This window comes from Camelus ferus, chromosome 6 (assembly GCF_009834535.1).
Source record: "Camelus ferus isolate YT-003-E chromosome 6, BCGSAC_Cfer_1.0, whole genome shotgun sequence".
NCBI lineage: Eukaryota > Metazoa > Chordata > Mammalia > Artiodactyla > Camelidae > Camelus > Camelus ferus.
In genome coordinates, this window is record NC_045701.1 from 65860604 (window position 1) to 65876301 (window position 15698).

The window sequence follows — 15698 nt, forward strand, 5'->3', positions numbered from 1 at the left end:
GAGACAAAGGAATCACTTACAAAACCAGGTGGAAATAAAAGTGGAGGGAAAGGTTTTCTATATCTGGACCAGCCACTTAAAAATTTTATATACAGGATGCAGAAAAAAAGAAAACATGAGGCACTTTTGAATAGTTCTTAATCTAATCAGTGCCATCTGTCCTGCTAGTAAAAACAGCTATCATGGAAGAATCTGGGGATTAAATGTGCCTCCAAAGTTGGGGCCTCAATTCTCCAAGTTTACACAAAGGCACCCTGGAAGTAGTGGTTCCTGCCAGGTTTCCAGGACCATGATCACAGACAGGAAATTTCTGGAAATGAGAGTGGAATGGCTACAGAGACGAGCATTTCTCAGCCTGCTTCCATGGGTGTGCTGCAGGGGCATCTCTCTGGGCAAGCTGAACCAGGGGTGCTGGGAAGAGTGTCTCCCAAGGATGGAAGGCATCCTTGCTAAATAAAAACATCTTTCTTAGACTAAAGTTGAACCAGAATGAACTTTGACTTCTCTTTTGAGTACCCAAATGAGATTAAGGCTTTTAAAATAAAAAGACCAAATTCTGCATTTGGAAACAGTAACTACCAAGTAGCTAGTTCCCAAGGGAACTTTACTTCTTTTTCTCCAGGAGGATATGTGGATTGCCCTTAGAGAAGTCAGAAGAGGTCAGCTACTAATTGGATTAATTAAAATAAAACAAAAAGATTGGTTATGCTGACTAGGAAGGGGAAGAGAAACACACAGAGTGATTATATCTTTTTTTTGTATATAAAGGATTAAAAAATTCCAATTTAATAAATTTTGGAAAAGCAAATGTAAAATGACTTGGGCTTATAAAACCAGAATTTACAATTATCTGTGTATAGCCAAAGACAAATCATAGAACTGTTTTGATTACAAATCAAAGTAATTCTAACGGTTACAGAATCACTTTCCCATCCCCAGTGAGATTACAGTTGTTAAATTGTAAGCATCCCCACCGCTACTCACACTCCTTCGTCTCCTTCTCCTTAGACAGTATTTTTACACCCAAGTCACACCACACACACCAGGCACACCTTTCCTTTCACAAAGCTTAGCAAAATGACATCTCCTTTTGGCTTAGATCAACCTTCCTTTTATAAATAACCCCCCTTCCCCCAGTGATTAAATTCATCCAAGACTTCACCCTCCACAGGCTGTCTCCTCCTTGGTCCCAGTTCCAGTAGGACAGGTCCTCCCCTAAAAAGAACGCTGGATCAGTCTGGCCACATCAGTCATACACTAGGTCCTCTCTATGCCAATGCCGCTGGCTCCTAGTTATTCAGCACTCTGTGCCCAAGAAAGTTGTAGTGTTTTCTCTCTCCTTCATTTCTTCCCAGTATTCTCCTGCCTTTTCATGACATCTATGCCAACGAGACATCTAGTCATCCCTAGGTCTTCCTGTCTTGTATAATCGTTCAGTAATAACAAAGTGACCATAATGAGCACTGCAACGCCGAAAAGCTCCTGGCCTTTTCCTCTCTCTGTCTTTATCTACCTTAATGAAAGAGTCTCTTCTAAGAGCCAGGAGGCTTGAAAGCAGTGACTCCTTTCTCTACTCTCTGCCTCCTAACAGACCTACCCAGTAAGAATCTGTTACTTCGAGGTGCCTACTGCTCTGCAAGATCCAGTCAGAACGCCATAGCCTCCAAAGACTGCGAGCCTGAGGGAAGACGCCAGTCCCAGCCATTCTGACCAATCATTCTGGGTTGAATTAAACGAATGTAGTACCACACTCTGCTCTTCCCTACACTTCTTCATTATCACACGTATAGCATCCACTTTAGTAGTTTGAGCACAAAGCTCTTGAGAGCTTTCTCCTTTCAATATGCCTAGATTGCCACATGGGGCCAAGGCAGTGCCTGCTGGCCTTCCGAGTGCCTCTTAGGAACTAGCACCTAACTTGTTAAAGTGTTACCCACAATTAGTTATATTTTATGGCCTCCATACAGTATGTGTTGCAGCACTGCTCCATTTGCAATCAATGAAATTTTATCAGGCCTCTTTATTTTCTTGAATCTGACTTTAAGTGCTAACCTCTCATCAGCATTAAAAATGCTCCCCTTTTAGTACATCTACATTAAATGCTCAAAGAAGTGCTACTGAGAGAAAACATGGAAGATTTCTTTAAGAAAGGAACCATGCTTTCCTTTGCAGCACGGCCAGTGGGCTGAAGGTCTATTCCCATTCTCCTCTCCGTTCTTTCAGCATAAATCCACTCCTCACTGGCAGCACAACCTGATTTAGCAGGCACTCATCATTAAGACCAGAAAACCTATGGTGTGTAAACAGGTGAGATGGCAAAAAATACAGACCCATAGATCCTTTCTGATAGAAAATGGAAAGAAAAGTCTGAGACAATGAGCTCATGCGTGCCAGTGCACACACACACACAAGAACAAGTCAAACATCTTAACAAGGATTTACTTTAACAGAGTCTGCACAGGTACACTATGCTCAAGTCTCACTAGAAAGGAGTCACTTGGATTTTTTTTTTTCCCTTGACACAGCACGGCCAATGGCCAGCTAAACATCAGACCCATTGTTGAATGGAAGGGAGCAGCATCAGACACAAAATTGCAGGCCCTGGTTTTATGTGCCTTTAATACTATTTTTCCTTTCCTCTGTGTTCACTAAACAGGGTTTAAAATTTTCTGTTTGTAAAGCTACTTTTCATAGCTCTTTGTTTTCCCTTTGTATTTATCATGTTTTTAATTTCTTCTCTGAGGAGGAATTCTCCGAATCTGTATCTTCCAATTCGATTCGGTGCCTTTTGAGGCCACTATGGCCATGAACAGCCCTGCTGCTGTCTGTGTCTGCGGGGTCAGTGGGGTCCTCTCTCGTTCCAGCACTGGGGGTCTCACAGGCCATTTCAGACCCACAACAATCTTTGTGTAGGAGTGTCCCTGTCAGGGACAAGTTATCATGGTCAGTGTCTGAATGTCCTGGGGAAGAGCAGGCCACCGTCTCCAGCTCCCCAAAGTTCTGCCCATTGTTGTGGGGGTGAGGGGGGCGGGGGTGTAAGCGTCCATTGTTGTGATTGGCACAGATGCTTTCGAGGCTCCTCTCCTCACTGTCATCAGACTGGGCCCTGAGACAGTTGCCAGACCCGCTGCTGAGATTGGAGCCAGATGCCTTGGGGACAGAAGGGGATGGTGGCTCCTCAGCCCGGCTGCTCAGGGCCTTGCTTAGGGCCTTTCCATTGAGCCTCTTGGTTTCAAAAGTGTGTTCTACAGAGCCACCATTGCTAGTGTCCTGAAAGGTGTCCTCTGGTGCCTCTGCCCAAGGGTGGCTGCTGTGCTCATGGCCTGGGCCACTGCTGGGATTTCTGGCAGAAGTCCCTTCTTTAAAAGCGTCTTTGCTGCGGCCTTCGGGGGGCAGGTCCTGGTTCCTCTGGGCCATGGCCATGTTTAGATAGGCTTCCTTACTGGAAGAAGGGGCTGGGTTGTCCTTGTGGCTGGTTCCAGCTCTCCCTTCATCTGCTTCCCCAGACACAAGGGAGCTCTCTCCATCTTTGTTATTTGAATAGGAGATGTAGGAGTAGCGAAGCCACTTGTAAGCTTTATAAATCTTTCGTTCAACTGACTCTATGTCGGAAGTTGGCGATGCTCGGCTTGGCTGAATCTCCAGAGTGGATGTGCTACGCTCAGGGGAGGAGGCTGGGGAGGAAGAGAGGTCATCTACTTTGATCTGGGGATAATCGTAATTATCTTCTCCAATGTAGGTGTCGGCGGGCTTAGTCGGGACGCTGGGCCTCTCTTCTCGGGGTGTCTTCTGCCGGCGCCGCATGGCATTCCGCTGCCGCGTGGATGCTCTTCGTTCATTTAGCTCCTCTTCATCCTCAGAGCTGCTGGAGCTGCTGGAGCTGCTGGACTCATCTTCGGGGCTGGGAGACCGTGGCCGGGGGAAGAGATCTGTGTCCAGTTCAACCTCACAGGTGTTCTCTTCAGAATCAGACTCATTGGAAAGGGCCAGGAGGCGTTTGTCCTGGTAGCGCCGCAGGGCAGACAGGCGCTGCTGGCGAGAGGTGGCATCCTCACATGTGGGTGGCGGTGGAGTTGACGCCACCACGTTTGTGGTAGTGACCCGCAGGGGCCCCAGGTGGAAGGCGCTATCAGCAGACTCATCCACTGTGGGTGGAGGGGAGCGGGGCAGTGAGGCCGAGGACTCGGAGTCAGTGTAGCCTGAGCGCTCACTGACCCCTGCGTGCAGCTGGAGGATCGTGCTCTCGCTGAGGTCACTGTCCGAGTCAGAGCTCCAGCCCTCGATCTCACGACGGACCAGGGAGTCAAAGAAGGCCATCATCCGGGGATCTTCCTGCACAGACTGGTTGGCATAGTCATGCGACAGGCCACTCCCACTATTCAGCACGAGGCTGATGTACTCTTCGTGGGTATACAGACAGCGAGAATCATCCTCAATCCGCCCATCCAGGTCTCCGGTACACCCTGGCTGCTTGTATGGGCTCCAGATCTGCACAGAAGGCGAAAACAAAACGAACGAGGACTGATTGGAACGTACTCTGAGCTGGTGGCCATAAAGAATGCCAAAGCAGAGCTTCCCCCAAACCTCCCTGTCATTTAGCCAGGACTTGCTAACCAACTTAAAAATGCATTCTTTACCAGATTGGATTATGTGGGCCACATATGAAATGGAGGCTTCCAGAGTCAGATGTGGGAAGAAGTATGGTCTAGGACACAGCATTAACTTAGTGTCAGGAGACCAAGTCCTGTCTCCAGGCCCAGGACACACACATACCATCTCCCCCACAATCCCCCTCCCCTTTAGCTTCCTCTGTTAGAGGACAGAGGATGACTTGAAGATTGGCCAATCTTCAAAACTCTCAGAAGACTGGAGAGGTACTACTTTTCCAAAGTGAAAACAGACCCAGCAGTCAGTCCTCTGCGACAGTTAATATTTCAGCCTATAACTTCTCTTCTCCCCAACTGCAACATTTCTATTTTTAACTAATGGGAATTGCTTACTGGAGCTTGATAAGAATAGCCAACTGCCTACACTGCAGTTCCCTCTTAGACGTGCAGGCATCAGTTACCCAGGAAACTGGGCTCTCTTAACTAGGGAGCTGCTGGTCTGCTCCCCAACTCTTCTGTTATATGTAGGAATAGGTGGGTCACACCCTCCAAGACCACAGACCTATCCCCTAACATCCCTCCACTCCGTGGTCAGAGACATGGGCTTACAGCCAAAAGGTGGCAGAGCTAGAATTCAAACCCAGGTTTGTCTGAATGCAAAAGCCCAACTCTACAAGTTGAGTAAGTCATGCAAAAATCAAGTTCAAGGTAATTAAACTGTCACTGCAAATGAGAACAATTAGCTTCACCTGACTGCCAGACTAGTCCAGAGCAGCACAGAGAAACTCGGTTACATCAGCTGGTAGCCATGGCAACTCAGATGAAATTCCAGGCGATTTTCTTGCCTTGACAGGCTGGTGTCTATCTTTAGATGGCACCCAACCCAGAAAACAGTGGCTCCTCATTCCCTATCTTCTATCAAGACAATGGCTTTGTTCCCCCAAAGCTATCCAAGGACAAATTCGCCTCCTTGTGAGCACCTTCCTGAGGCCCATTCCTCTCATGCTTTACTTGCATCTCCTGGGAGGTGGTGTCTCTTTGGAGGATCCTCAGTTTAAGAGGGGTTGAAGAAACCTTCTAAGTTTGCTCTTTTCATCAATTCCCAACTCAGATTCATTCCTCCTTCAGTTTTGTTCCTGCTCACCACTCTTCAAGTGTTCTCCCATCTCCAGCTTCATAATCTCAACCCAGGGGAGTTTTAAGGCAGTGATTCTCAAACTTTGGTGTGCAAATGAATTACCTGAAGAATAATTACATCACTGACTCCTGAGCCTCACCCTTAGAGATTCTAATTCAGTAAGTCATGGGAAGGTACCAGGGCTCTGCATTTTAAATAAGCACTCCAGGAGGGAGTAGGTGGTGAGACCAATTTTTAAGAAACACTGGAATATAGTTAGCATAAAACAAGTAGCAGAAAATAAAGGATTTGTCTGAAGGGATCCTCAAATTCTTTGTGAGACTCAATGTTTGGAAAATATTTACAGGTGGCCTTCAGCAACAGGCTCAAGCTATAAATGACGATCTCTGCAAACAGATGTCTCTGGGAAGAAGAGTTTGGTGGCTTAGGGAAGAAACTGAGGGATCCAAAAGGCAAAGCCCTTAGGATGTTTTTGGGTCTTAGTCTATATTCTGTGACAAATCTCTCACTTCTCCAGTTTAAAAGTGGTAAAATGTCACTAACTGTGTTGCATAATATGAAGAAAAATCTGTATGTATTTCACAGAAACTGAATTTAACAGAATTACAAAATATTAATGGTGAGATGCTGGTCCAACATTCCAACACGCCAGTTTCTAGGTTCTAACCTACTACCCAGCCAGGGTATGTATCTTCACTCCAGGAATGAAAATCATAACACTGGAAGTCAGCTTTTATATGCGCTCTGGAATGTATTAAGCTGAGGTAGACCTTCATTCCTGAAGCTTGGAGTAATGGAACAAAATGCTGGATTAGGAGGCAGAAGGCTTGAGTGTGGGTTCCCACACAGCTCTAGTTCGCTGGTGACCTTGTGGGAAGCTCAGCTCCCTCATCTAGTGAATTAGATGAGTCTCATCCAGTTCTAAGATTCAGAGCAAAACAAAACCCTCATCCCAGATGGCCAGTCTTCAGTCCTCAAGGATTTGCAGCACAGAGCTGCAGGAGCAGGCAGAATAGGTAGGAACCCAGCCCCACCACTTCACACAGCTCTGGGCAAATGACTTCACCCCTGAAACCTCTTTTCTCATCTGTGGAAATGAGAATGATGAAATGGCACAACCTAACCAAAGCACCAATAAACGTGGTGTTGCTTCTTTCATTTGGCAGCTGAATACCTCAACCAGAAGGTTTCAGACCCCTCCTCAAAGAGACTTTTGAACACCAGAAGCACTGACCATTCCTATTATCTTAGTCCTCATCCTTAAAATACTAATTTCAAACATTTGGTTTTTTTTTTTATACTGAAAGTCAACAACTCAGAAGTGAAGTAATGAAAACACAACCCTATTGCATGTTAAATGTGGCTGGACATCCCTCTTCATGGGATAAGATTCATGAGAAAAGGAGGAAAGATGAGCAGCTTTCTCTCCAAGCCCAGGGAAAAGTTTAGCTCCAGAGGATGCTGAGGAAAAGGATGCAATTCACTTCTTATTCAAACATCACTGAAATGGAAAGCAGTTTAAGTCACAAGTGTTCTGATCTACACAGGTGACCATAACATGCTTCATGTAGCATCTCTAAGCCCTCTTCTCTCTTTGCACTATTATGATAAATTTAGACATTTGCCACCTACCAAGAAAAATGACAGATAGGGACTTAAATTGTTATTCAGGGGTGCTCCACACTCTCTAATCTGGCTTCCAAAATCCCCTGGGCTCACCTCCAGCTTACCCTCCCAGCCTTATACCTTAGCCCTTTCTTTTTGTGCTCTTCACTTGATTAAACAGAATCATTTTCTAAACAGGTTTTATACTTCGCTGTTTCTGAGCATTTATTTGTAAGCACAATGCCTGGAATGCAGAAAGTGATCAACAAATATTTATTGATTCAGTGAAATAATTAAATACCCATTCCCTTCCCTTAGAGTGGTCTTCCTATCTTATTTCTCTCCTTTATTTTGCAGTCTATTTTCTTCAAAGTCTAGTTCAAGTATTACCTACACTGAGATTACCCCAGATGGGAAAAAAAATCTCTCCCTCCCTAGACAGCACTGTTTCTATCTCTTGTGTCCTTACTGCATTTTTCATTACCTTTATTTCTTGGCTCTCCTACTGGGTCATCAATTCCTGTGGGGACCTGCATCACCTTTCTTTCTTTGTATTCCTCATGGAGCCTAGCACAAATAGCACACAGTAGGTATATATCACAAATATGGGATGAGTAAATGAATATTGGTCTTTGAGGGAAAAAATGCCAGTATTTGCTCCATCTTGCCCTCCCTTATGTTTAACTACAAACTGAACCCCCTTTTTGCTAAGTGTGGGAATTCAAGGGGGACAGAAGACCTGTTATGGGTGAGAAGAGGCTGGCCCTGACAACAGGGACTCTTCTCCAGGCTAGAAAGGCATCAGTAAAGGACAAGTCAGGGAAAAGGTGGAATGAGTGGAGAGAGGTGGAGAGAGAAAAGCAGGCTGGGATGTGGTGGGATGATGCTCTCTGAGCTACTGAACCTCTCAGAAACAGCAAAGAGGAAAGCGACATTTATTAAAATAGTCAGAAATTGTCAGGCACAGGTAACTCACAAGGCAATCCTGGTGTCACGTCATTGTTAGTGTCCTCACTTGACAGATGGGAGATAGACTCAAAGAGCTGCCCAAGGGTACTAATGGTACTGACTTAAGGTTTTAAATGGCTAGACATGCCTCCTGGTGGGGCAGGGTTCAGACTCCACTGGAACCTGGAAACAGTGAGCTCCATCGTTCAGTCTGGATAACCTCACAGAGAAAATATTTTCTTTCTTCTCTGAGAACTTGGCTAGTTTCCAACCTATGACCTTTTGGATAAGGACTCCAGTTGACTAAACAGTAATTAGGGAGACTTAGCACAGAAGCATCCCAGAGTGCACAGCCAAGCAGGAATCTCTCTTTTAAAGGAGATGCTCAAGCAGATTTCCCTAAGAGAATGATGTTAACAGGCTTAAAGAGGATATGCTACCATGCCAATCCATGAGTCACAAGCTAAAGGAGAAGGGATAGCAATGCAAGGGACAGGGCCAATTCAGTGACTGCCCAAGTGAAGGACTACTGAGATGATCAAATCCAGCAGGGGCATCAGGCTGCCTGCTGCCTCCCCACCAGCATGGTAAGTGTAGTAGTACACTGGGAAGAACAAAGAACAGGGTTCTATCCTGCTTTACCACTGGTTAGCTGTGTAATCAACCCCAGTCAGTAAATTTATAATTTAAACCTCATCATCTATAAAAAGTCAGTAAGAACTATCTAGGAGTCCTGTTCTAGCCCTATGGGGAAATAAATGTGTACAATCATGAAAGTCAGCCCTAATCTACAGGACCAACAAAACCTAAATAGAAGAAATTGGAACAAGGACAAATAAAAATATTGAGCCATAGTCCAACATTAAATTTCTGATAGTTTCTTTGCCTCAGATACAACTTGGTTTAACTCTGGATAGTTGTTTTGTTTTTTTTTTTTAAGAACAAAAGAAAATTAAAACTACCAGTTTGTTACAAACCAATTTTCATGTTCCCCTGAGACCTCCCTTAGGTTTTCAATGTCATTTTGGGGAAATAGTGAGGAGTTCTAACTTTTGCTGGGAGTTGAGGTGGAGGAGAGTTGGGATATCATCTATTCTTACTTAAAAGTCAAGTTATCACAGGGTCCTTAAAGTATTCATCAGTTGCTCCAAACGCTCATTTTCTCAGATGTGGGAAGGGTTACTAGCAACTGGAATGTGAGTATGGGCAATGGGCCATCCTTCCATGGACAAAGGCCAGGCTGGGTGTCTCAGTTGCAAGCTCTAAAAACATTCCTTGGCAGGGTTAAATTCACTCAGTCAATGTGCAGTTGATGCAAGTGTTTAGCCTCAATCACAACCACAGCAGTGGTTTTTGATATGTCCTTAGACAAGGTAGCTATGATTCTGACAGCCACTTAGTTATATCTGTGCCATATAAGGACAGCAATTAATGCAAAGTGCACACTGAGTAACTTAGGGGATGGTGGCTTCTTAAACTCCAGATGAAGTTTGGAAAGCAGAATTCATCAGACTCCAGATCAAAGGCCATTGGAAGTATAGTGTCACACAGATAGTGTCTAGTTTCAAAGCCTAGTGAGTATTTTTAAAAAATGGTCCTGAAAGGAGGGTTTTAAACCACTCTTTTTAACATCATTTTTCCATATTTTACAATAATATGTCAAAATAATCCAGAATTTAGATAGACCTTTAGTATATTTAGATAGACCTTTAGTATATTTAGATATGAGGTTCTACAAACACTTAGTTTCTTCCATTCATGAACTGCAACAGTTTCTCTACAAGGACAAAAGGGGAAGGTGCCTCACCTTGATAATCTTTTCTACACCAGAAGAGCAGATCATGTAGGTGTGGGGGTTAAATCGGACCTGGTTAACAATAGACCGATGCCCTTTCAGCACCATGAAGGCTCCGTTGACCACTCTACCAATGCCACCTGGGAAGACAGAAGGAAACAAAAATCAAATGTTGTAATGGATGAAAGTAAATAAGTTCCAGTAATGGCAGACAAACAGCTCTGAACTGGAGCTGAGATTTTTTATTATCTGTATCACCAGCAGAATGCTTACTCTTACAAATTAAGTTGCTATGGAAAGAAAAAAGATGAAATATCTCTCAGCATATGTGCTCTTACCCAGAGTCTTTATTTAGCCTTTAAGCATTGCCCACGCCCACCCACTGCAATTCCATTGTCAATGAAGCCACAGCAACTTTTTTCAACTTTTTGATCCCCAAGATAGAATAGTGTCACCTTAGAAAAGGCCAGTCATGAGCAAAATGAGACTGAACTGCTTGGGAACAGTTAGGCAGCTGAGCCAGGGACACGCAGAACCAGAAGCATATAATTACTTAAATGCACAAAAAACATCTCTGATCCAGTTGCCCTCAATTTCTATTATGAAAATAGCAAACAAAACAAACATACAAAAACCGCTGTTACACAAAATAATGGAGAAAATCCTTTCTTCACCCTGATAGCAGGGAGAACTAAGGATAAAGAAAGGAGAGACAGGTCACTTCCATAATAAACAAAGCCCAAGCACTGAGAGTTAGAGAGTGTGGGCCTTAAAGACATCATTTGTGGATTAAAATCAAGAGGCCACTAATAGAAAGCTGTATCTTAAAAACCATCCTGTGGACTTTCTTCTTCAATGACTGAGAAAAGTACCAGAGGCCTGGAATTTACTAACACAGATGAAGCTGTCATCATTTATGAACTTGGGATAATCTCAAAGGTTCAACTTCATTTTTAAGGGCAACACACTCACATAGGACACAGGCACCCAAGTTCTGAACAAGGTCACTTCTAAGCGGCCATCAACAGTTCAATACATGCAGAGACCAACCTGGCCAACTGGTAAAATGTGATGCATTCAGACACAAACAAATGAGTGTTCATTTATTTAAGCAATGAGTACCTTCTTAGTCCTACCAGGAGCATGGCACCTTGGGGCACAAAGTACCATCAGGCACCATCTCAGCTCCACATGCCTCCATCCCACTCCCAACTCCACCTTGTTCAAACATTCATTCCAAACACTTACCATCTCAGTATCTGGAAGGAAAATGGCTAGAACACTACCCATTCTCCAGAAATAATCTGGTTCTGCAGAAGGTGTTTTCAGACTATACCAATCTGCTCCTCGGTGGTGCCAATTTGGCTAACACCAGGCGCTTACTCTACTTAGTGGGTGCCAAAAATGTCCTTTGCCTAAACTTTCTCCCATAGTTGACATTAATATTTGAATTATCCAGGGTGGATAATACAACCATTCATACCTTGGCCCAACATCATCAAGTTTGCTAATAAACCATAAAGGAAAAAAGAGCAACTAGGACACAGGAACGTTTTTATGGGGAAAAAAAGGATCACAAAAGGTCAAACACCAATGTATGCTGCCTTGAGTGCACTAGGTTCCTAGGTTAGAGTGGGAACCCCTAGGCAGCCTGAGTGCACTAGGTTCCTAGGTTAGAGTGGGAGGAGGGAAAGGTAATCTGAGCCTAGTCAAATAAACTGGAGAGAATTAAAGGAAAAAGGGATCCATGGGAATCTAAAACAGTTTTCTCAATACAGTGATCTCACCACTCCAAGGAGGTCCTTTGGGTTTATTATTATTTTTTCTATATATGGTTGATTCAACAAGTAGTAGTCCTGAATTCTGTTTCCTACATGCTACTCCTATCCATACCCCCACTGGGGTAGTCACTAGCAAAGAAACTTAGGGTTAAACCTAGTACTAATCTCTTGTTTAATCCTTCTGCCTCTAAGAAAAGGAATTTAAGTGATTCAGTGAATTGAAGTGACTTCTTCCAAGTAGCTAGTAAATGACAGAGCCAGAATTTGAACCTGAGTCTGGTTACAATGCCCTAATATCCCTCCCACCATATCAGTGGTCTTTAAGAGATGAAAAGGTTTGAATAGGGATGGAGTCAGAAGGTCATAAATTATTTCTAAATCCTTCTGGTTGTCATCATATAAGCTGGTTTTCTTTTTTAAGTCCTAAATTTAAAAAAGGGGAAGGAAGAGACTCTGTCCAATGGTATCCTGAGTGCAAGCTCTAGAGTATGAGCAGAGGACATTTCATCACATTGCAAACACCGACTAATCTATGAGAGTAGAACTGGATCTCTTGCATACCTAGAACTTGGGGTGCAATGCCTGAACTAAAGCAGGTGCTCAGCAAACAGCTGTTGAATGGACAGTGTTTCTGGAGGGTAATTCTAGATAAATATTACCAAAGGAGGACAGATAGAGGGTCTCATGTCTTAAAGGATCAGCTACCAACAGAACTAAAGTTTATCAACCAAACTAATTATTTCTGTCAAAGATTACATGGAATACAATTACAGTAACTTGCAGATCTAAACAGTAGCTGAAGGGTATCAATGCTTGAAAATTCAGACCATAGAAAAACTGTTTCTATTGTTCTTTCACACACTGTACCCTCATCTGGTTTCTCTTCTTGGCAGCAATTTTAATACAGGATCATTTCTCCTTCTCCCTACCCAAATGTGTACCCAGGAAACCTGAAAAAGAGTCAGTAGAGCCAAGAAACCGATGGTGAAAGCAGGTACAGGAAGAATTATTGCTGCCATTTGTTTAAGGTAACCAGGTTGTGTACACAGAATCACAGCAATGAACAGGCTTCAGAGAGGTTCTCTATCATCTCTCTCTCCTGGTTTCCAGGTTTCAAGTGATTGAATACAGCTGCTACTGTACAGTTTAGATACAATGAAGTTTAAAGAATACATTTTTATCAGTCCTGGAGATTTGTTTCAGATAGATTTCTTAAGTCTGAAATGGCTGATGTCGAGATGCCAATACCAGTGAGAACTTGGGGTCTCCTCTCCCCTATTATCTAACCAGAACCTGCCCATCAGCAGCAGGATCACGTTGGAAGAAGTTAGGTAGGGAATATTTTTTCCAAGAAGTACATAACCTACATAATCTTCCTTTGGCGTCATCCCTCATCTGTGGGTAAGGGGCTTGGTAAGGATCAACCTCTTCCCATGGTTCCTGAGCTGAGTCATGATCTAATCAATAATGGCACCAATGAGCAAAATAGCACATACCCAGGAAAAACGACCTTACTCATCTTTGAGCTGTCATTTGTTTATAGAGTCCTGTACAAAGCAGTGGTCATTTTTCTGGACCATCTGCTCTAGCTGGCTCAGCCAAACATGTTGGCACCACTCTGTAGGTTTCTTTTATTACTCATGGTCAAAGTTCCTGTATCTCCATCTTTCCTTTGATTCAGAAGAGATGCTAGGGAAGTGGGGAAGGCTATATATAAATCACCTATTCTACTGTAAGACCTCAGAAAAGAAAATGAGTGGGTCATAAGATTCCAGCATCATATTCCCTATCTTGGGGGTATCCCAGAATCCCAGGAAACACAAAAGATTCAGAGAAAACACTCTGCTCATAACTCTGATAAAGACCTTTCTAAAATGCTATGGCCAAATGTTCCCCGAGAGAAGGCAAGGGGCTAAGCCTACAGGTCCTCATTTCCCTCTACTTCCTTATCTATGCTTTTCTTTTCATAACATTCAGCCAGAAATTTGTCCCCTCAAGCCACTCAAGAGGCCTCCCATTTCTCACCAACTTTGGTTACTTCTGTCTCTTACCAATTTCATTTGCTTTAACAAAGTCCTCCAAGAATGACTATACTTTCAACTCAAAAGCAAAAAGTAACCTGGTCAGGATTCCTAAATGACCTGGTCTAACAGCAACTTATCAATCATGCTGGGAAGTGATCCTCAATGGCACTTGGGGCTATAGAACAGGACACTTAAATATTTTCTACTGAAATAAATCCCAAATCAACTTGGATAAAATGGCAGTATTAATTTTCTTGTCAGTCTTCGGATTTTCACCCCTTCCTTGTATCCTATTACTTAATGCATAGGACAAACATCTTTGTGAGAATGGGAAGGAGAAACAATGGACAACACTGAAATTCAGAAGTGGGAAGTGTGAAAGCAGCAGTAATGAACCAGGAACAGGGACCAGAGGACTAGAAGGGGCTGCTGGAAGATGAGAAATTAAGACAGCATGAGATAAATTCGCACTTCCAAGAAATAGAGAACTGGCTCTCATGAAGAGGGTAAAATATCCTTGATCTTTCAAGATTTATATGCTGACACATCCAAGATAATAAGAAAAGAGCTGGGCATATAAAAAGGACTTCACAAGCAATTGTTAAATTGAATTTTTTTTTTTGGTGAGAGCGGGGAGGTAATAAAGTTTTATTTTTAGAGGAGGTACTGGGGATTGAACCCAGGACCTTATGCCTGCTAAGCATGCGCTCTACCACTTCAGCTATACCCGCAACCCTCACAAGCAATTGCTAAACTGAAATTAGTGGAGAACACTGTTAAGAGTGGTATTTAAAAATAAACAATACTCAGGTAAAAAAGACAGATTATGATATAGGAAATCAGTATTTCAAGGGAGAAGTTCATTTGGTAGCTTTAGATTGGGGTTGCAAACAAAATCCTGCAGAACACACTGATAAGGCAGGATGCTAAGCAAATATATAAAGGGGCAGTACTAATTTATAGGGAAAGAAGTCGAAATGTTAGGCAATGATGATTATTCAAGTGATGCAATGGACATTAAATCTCTATATTTACCTAGTCCTTCCCTAAGCAGTAAGACTTGGGCTTGGTGATAGTCATCAAAGAATCCAATGGTTAATTCACCTCTCACCTTATTTGACTTAGCAGGATTCAACAGAGTTGCCTCTCCTTTGATGCATTTTTTTCACTGCCTTCCTAGGATCACTCTCTTTTGGTTTTCCTGCTACCTCACTGGTCACTCCTTGACTTCCCTTTTGGGTCTTCTTCCCGACTTTTTAACATGAAAATGCCTTAGGGCTCAGTCTTTGATTCCCTTCTCTTGACTAGTTACACTCTCTTCACTCACTGGTGATCTCATCCAGTCCTGTGGCTTTAGATACTACCTATACGATACCAAAACTAGAAATTGTATCTCTAGTCCAGATCTTTCTCTTGAACTCCAGCCTTCCATACTTCTATATCCAAACTGTTTATTCAACCTCTCTACCTGGATGTTTAAGAGACAACTCAAACTCTATCAGCTCCCCCGCTCCCCCAATCTAATCTATCAGAAAATCATGGGGGCCTTACTTTCAAAATACATCTAGACTTCAACCCCTATTACCTTGGTTTAAGCCACCATCACTACTCACCTGTATTATGAGAGACTCCCACTGGTTCGCCTCATTTCTATCCTTGGCAGCCTCACTCCCACCATTTACCCCCAACTCAGCAGCCAGAGTAATGCTGTTAAATAAGTTGGATCATGTCGCTCCTCTGCTAAAAAAATCTCTAATGGTTCCCCACTTCACTCACAGTAGGTGCCTATGTGATTGGATA

At 43.3% G+C, this 15698-nt stretch overlaps 1 protein-coding gene across 3 annotated transcripts in view; it reads right to left on the reverse strand.

Moving 5' to 3' along the window:
* Positions 1–851: 851 nt before the first annotated feature.
* DCAF5 (DDB1 and CUL4 associated factor 5) overlaps positions 852–15698 on the reverse strand; it is a 93875-nt gene continuing 79028 nt past the window's right edge. For all 3 annotated transcript variants that reach the window (XM_032482254.1, XM_032482253.1, XM_032482255.1), the window contains exons 8-9: positions 10106–10233; positions 852–4488 (exon numbers count right to left, since the gene is read on the reverse strand). In XM_032482254.1, the coding sequence (XP_032338145.1) occupies positions 2719–4488; positions 10106–10233 (1898 nt within the window). In that variant the 3' untranslated portion in view covers positions 852–2718. The remainder of the gene's footprint in view (positions 4489–10105; positions 10234–15698) is intronic.